This window comes from Sinocyclocheilus rhinocerous, unplaced genomic scaffold (assembly GCF_001515625.1).
Source record: "Sinocyclocheilus rhinocerous isolate Xijiao unplaced genomic scaffold, SAMN03320098_v1.1 scaffold480, whole genome shotgun sequence".
NCBI lineage: Eukaryota > Metazoa > Chordata > Actinopteri > Cypriniformes > Cyprinidae > Sinocyclocheilus > Sinocyclocheilus rhinocerous.
In genome coordinates this window covers 1,739,708-1,742,912 of record NW_015655401.1, presented here as the reverse complement: position 1 = coordinate 1,742,912, position 3,205 = coordinate 1,739,708, and the positions used below count along the sequence as shown (strand labels likewise).

Below are 3,205 nucleotides of genomic sequence, written 5' to 3'. Positions count from 1 at the left end.
CTGTACCACCGCTGAGCGGCTGGGTCACCGGCTCGGCTCCTCAGCGAAAACCTGAATATGTGCTGCATCTGCTGCCTACTTATACTCACGCTGTGATCAGCAGCAGCTGGATGCAATAATCGCATGCCAATGTGCATTGGCTCGTTTAGTTTACACTCGAAGTAGATTGGTCTCTCTAAGCGAGATCCCAATTCGTCGGTCATCCGACGTGACGTCGAGAGTGACTGACTGAAAGGAACACTTTTTATATACTGCTTAATACAGCGCCATCTGTTCAAGAATAAAGTTCAACGTAAATATATACTATTTAAATACTAATAAAGTGGGGGTATATATGCTTTCATGATAAACGTGACTCAATATAACAAAAAAAGCTTTTACTGTTCTAAAAACACAGATTTATGAGCAGTATTGGATTTGAAGATGTTAGAAACACACGTCATTGTTGTCATGTGGTGAATTTGGCCAATCGTGAAACAGCTGTGTCGTCATCAGCACTCCTGCAGTCGCTCTGAAAAAGCTGCGCCAGCTGAGTCAGCCGGCTGCTCTCAAAACGCTATCGCGGTACTTTGATGCCACACGTGACAGTGACGTGGCTTCGGCGCCGGTTCAAGTCGGACTAAATTTCTAACCGACATGCACTGCTTCAAGTCAGCCGCCGATCGGTTTGCGCGGCGCCGCATGAAGTCGAACGCACCTAATGACTGCTGAAAATTCAGCTTTGCCATCACAGGAATAAATGACCAATTTTATATACATTTAAATAGAAAACAGATATTTTACATTTTAATTATATTTTGCAGTATTACTGTTTTGTTGAGCAAATAAATGCAGCCTTGATTTATTTATTCAAAGAATCTTACCAACTCCAAACTTTTGACTGTCATAAATAATTATAACCACAAAAAACATATTATCTCTATGTATTTCAAGTGAAAGCACACTTTAGGTGGAATAATATCATTGCTTTATTATTTATAAATTTTATTGAATAATATTCTCCTTTATATGCTACTTATTCTTTTTGATGTCATGAATAATATGTTTAAAACAAACTTGTGAGTGGTAACTACATTACAATTTTGTTAAATTAGTAATATTTTTGCTAAATTACTCAACGAATGAACTCAGACTTCATTACCATGATCAAATCTCGTTTAATAGCCGCCAGTGGCAATGTAAGCATATGGTCAACTTCAAATAGAGTATTGAATTATATTACATTGAGGCAGTCAGGTTGCATGACGTTTACTAAATTAAATATAACTCAAATTTGATTAATATACTGAAATATTCTTATGCCTGTAAATGCAGTAAGTGAGACATAGCAAATATATTTTCTGTGCTGTACTGCACCATTTTGACTCACGTTCTGTCTGTGTTAAGCTCTTGTATCAGAGCCAGCCATGAAATACTGTTCAGAGAGCGTGGCTCCATACCTGACCTCAATCCTGGAGGAGCTGATGGGTCCGATCAGTGCAGGCTTCCAGACCGTGAGGCTGCTGTTGGAGGACGAGCTGACCCGAATCTGCAAGGATTTCCCTCAGGGGGGAGTCACAGAGGAACTTCAGAGCGTAAGAGAGTGCAGAACATTTACAAATAATACAACACTCTGGCACAAGTGCTTAAAATTAATATTTATCTGATGATTTCAACATGTAGCCAAGGCTACATTGCACAACACTTGAAGCAAATCAGGTCATTTTTTCCTTTGAGAGCAAAGTGAAGTGTTGGACAGCAGAGCTGACGAGATTAGATCATGTTGGAATAACGATCATCTGAACTCAGACACCCTTGAGTTCTCATGAGTCATGCCTGTCCGCTTGTAGGCTTTGCAGCAGCTGGGTCGTGACCGGATGGAGGACTGTTACCAGCATGTGAGCGTCCTGAAGGAACAGCTCCAGGAACTCCGCAACCGCTTCACGTTCTCCAACTCGACACGAGTAGTTCACTGCACCCAGAGTCAAATGCAGCAGGTGGGCGTCATCTGCAGCTTTTAGAGTGACTGGGCGTTGGTAGACTTGGTGGGGCTTTTAGATGCTTTATGTAATAGTTCATCTGGCCTTCTGACTCAAGTGTAATTGCATAAATCTTTTCAAATCTTTTCCAGACCTTAGTAGTGGATATAAATTACTACTGGAATCATATATGTCATATAGACTGCTCCACCAAAAATGAAGTCAATGGAGAGCATTGCCTCATCTTGTCATGAACTTTGGTTCCCTCTACAGGTCAAGGGAATATAAATGAACTGTGGCATGCCTGTTGTTTCTTCCACTCTTTTTAGTTGATGGAGAATGCTGTGCACACATTTGAGCTCCTGCTTCAGTCTGCCTTAAAGGATAAACCTGACAAACAGGCCTCAGTCATGGAGAAAGCCAAGCTACGTGTTCTCAAGGTTGGCTTTGTCCACATTTACAAAGTGTATACATTAAGCAGTACACCGTCTTGACAATAGAATAATTCTAATAAATGTGACATAATAATCATGATGGAAACTTTTGCTTTCCACTTTAGCAATTTGACTATGACAGCAGCACAATAAGGAAGAAGATTTTCCAGGAGGCCCTGGTTGACATCACTCTGCCAGCCATCAAGAGAAACCTGGCGCCTGCCTGCAAAACTGTAAGCACTATTCAGTTTTTTTGGAAACTTATTCTTGAACATTTTATAGAATACATTATGTAGAGTTATTATTGCAAACTCTGTTTCTCTGATTAAATTAACGACTGGGAATGGAAATTGTTAAGAATTTAATAATTCTGGTTCCGGGTTAGGTTTTGATTCATCTTAATTCATTAACCATTAATGGTTTCTTTAAGAGATTAATATTTGAAAAAAATATATATAAAATTTCATTGGCAGTTGATGACATCATTTCAATAATAAATACATTTAAAACAAGTCTTTGTTAAACTTTTTAGAGGTGACATAGATCAAATACTTAAAGGCACAATATGTAAGAATTTTTTTATTAAAATATCCAAAAACCACTAGAACAGTGTTATATATTTTGCTGACTTGTGTACTTACATTATCCCAAATGTTTCGAAGAATGTTTAAATCCAGAGAAATAAGCAATTTTAACTAGTGACACGGACCTTGTATATAGTGTCATTGTGTCGCCTGCCAATGACGTCATATCCCCCCAATTTCCGGTTTTGTTTTGTAGAAAACATGGAAAAACCAAAGACGCTTTAATATG

The 3,205-nt window shown here is 38.8% G+C and overlaps 1 protein-coding gene across 1 annotated transcript in view; it reads left to right on the top strand.

Annotated features, from left to right (window-relative positions):
• The window catches only part of LOC107718132 (protein Niban-like), a 32,494-nt gene that overhangs the window by 26,940 nt on the left and 2,349 nt on the right, over window positions 1–3,205 (top strand). Inside the window, exons 9-12 of the mRNA XM_016525111.1 lie at window positions 1,387–1,574; window positions 1,830–1,976; window positions 2,288–2,398; window positions 2,518–2,625. Of these exons, the coding sequence (XP_016380597.1) occupies window positions 1,387–1,574; window positions 1,830–1,976; window positions 2,288–2,398; window positions 2,518–2,625 (554 nt within the window). The remainder of the gene's footprint in view (window positions 1–1,386; window positions 1,575–1,829; window positions 1,977–2,287; window positions 2,399–2,517; window positions 2,626–3,205) is intronic.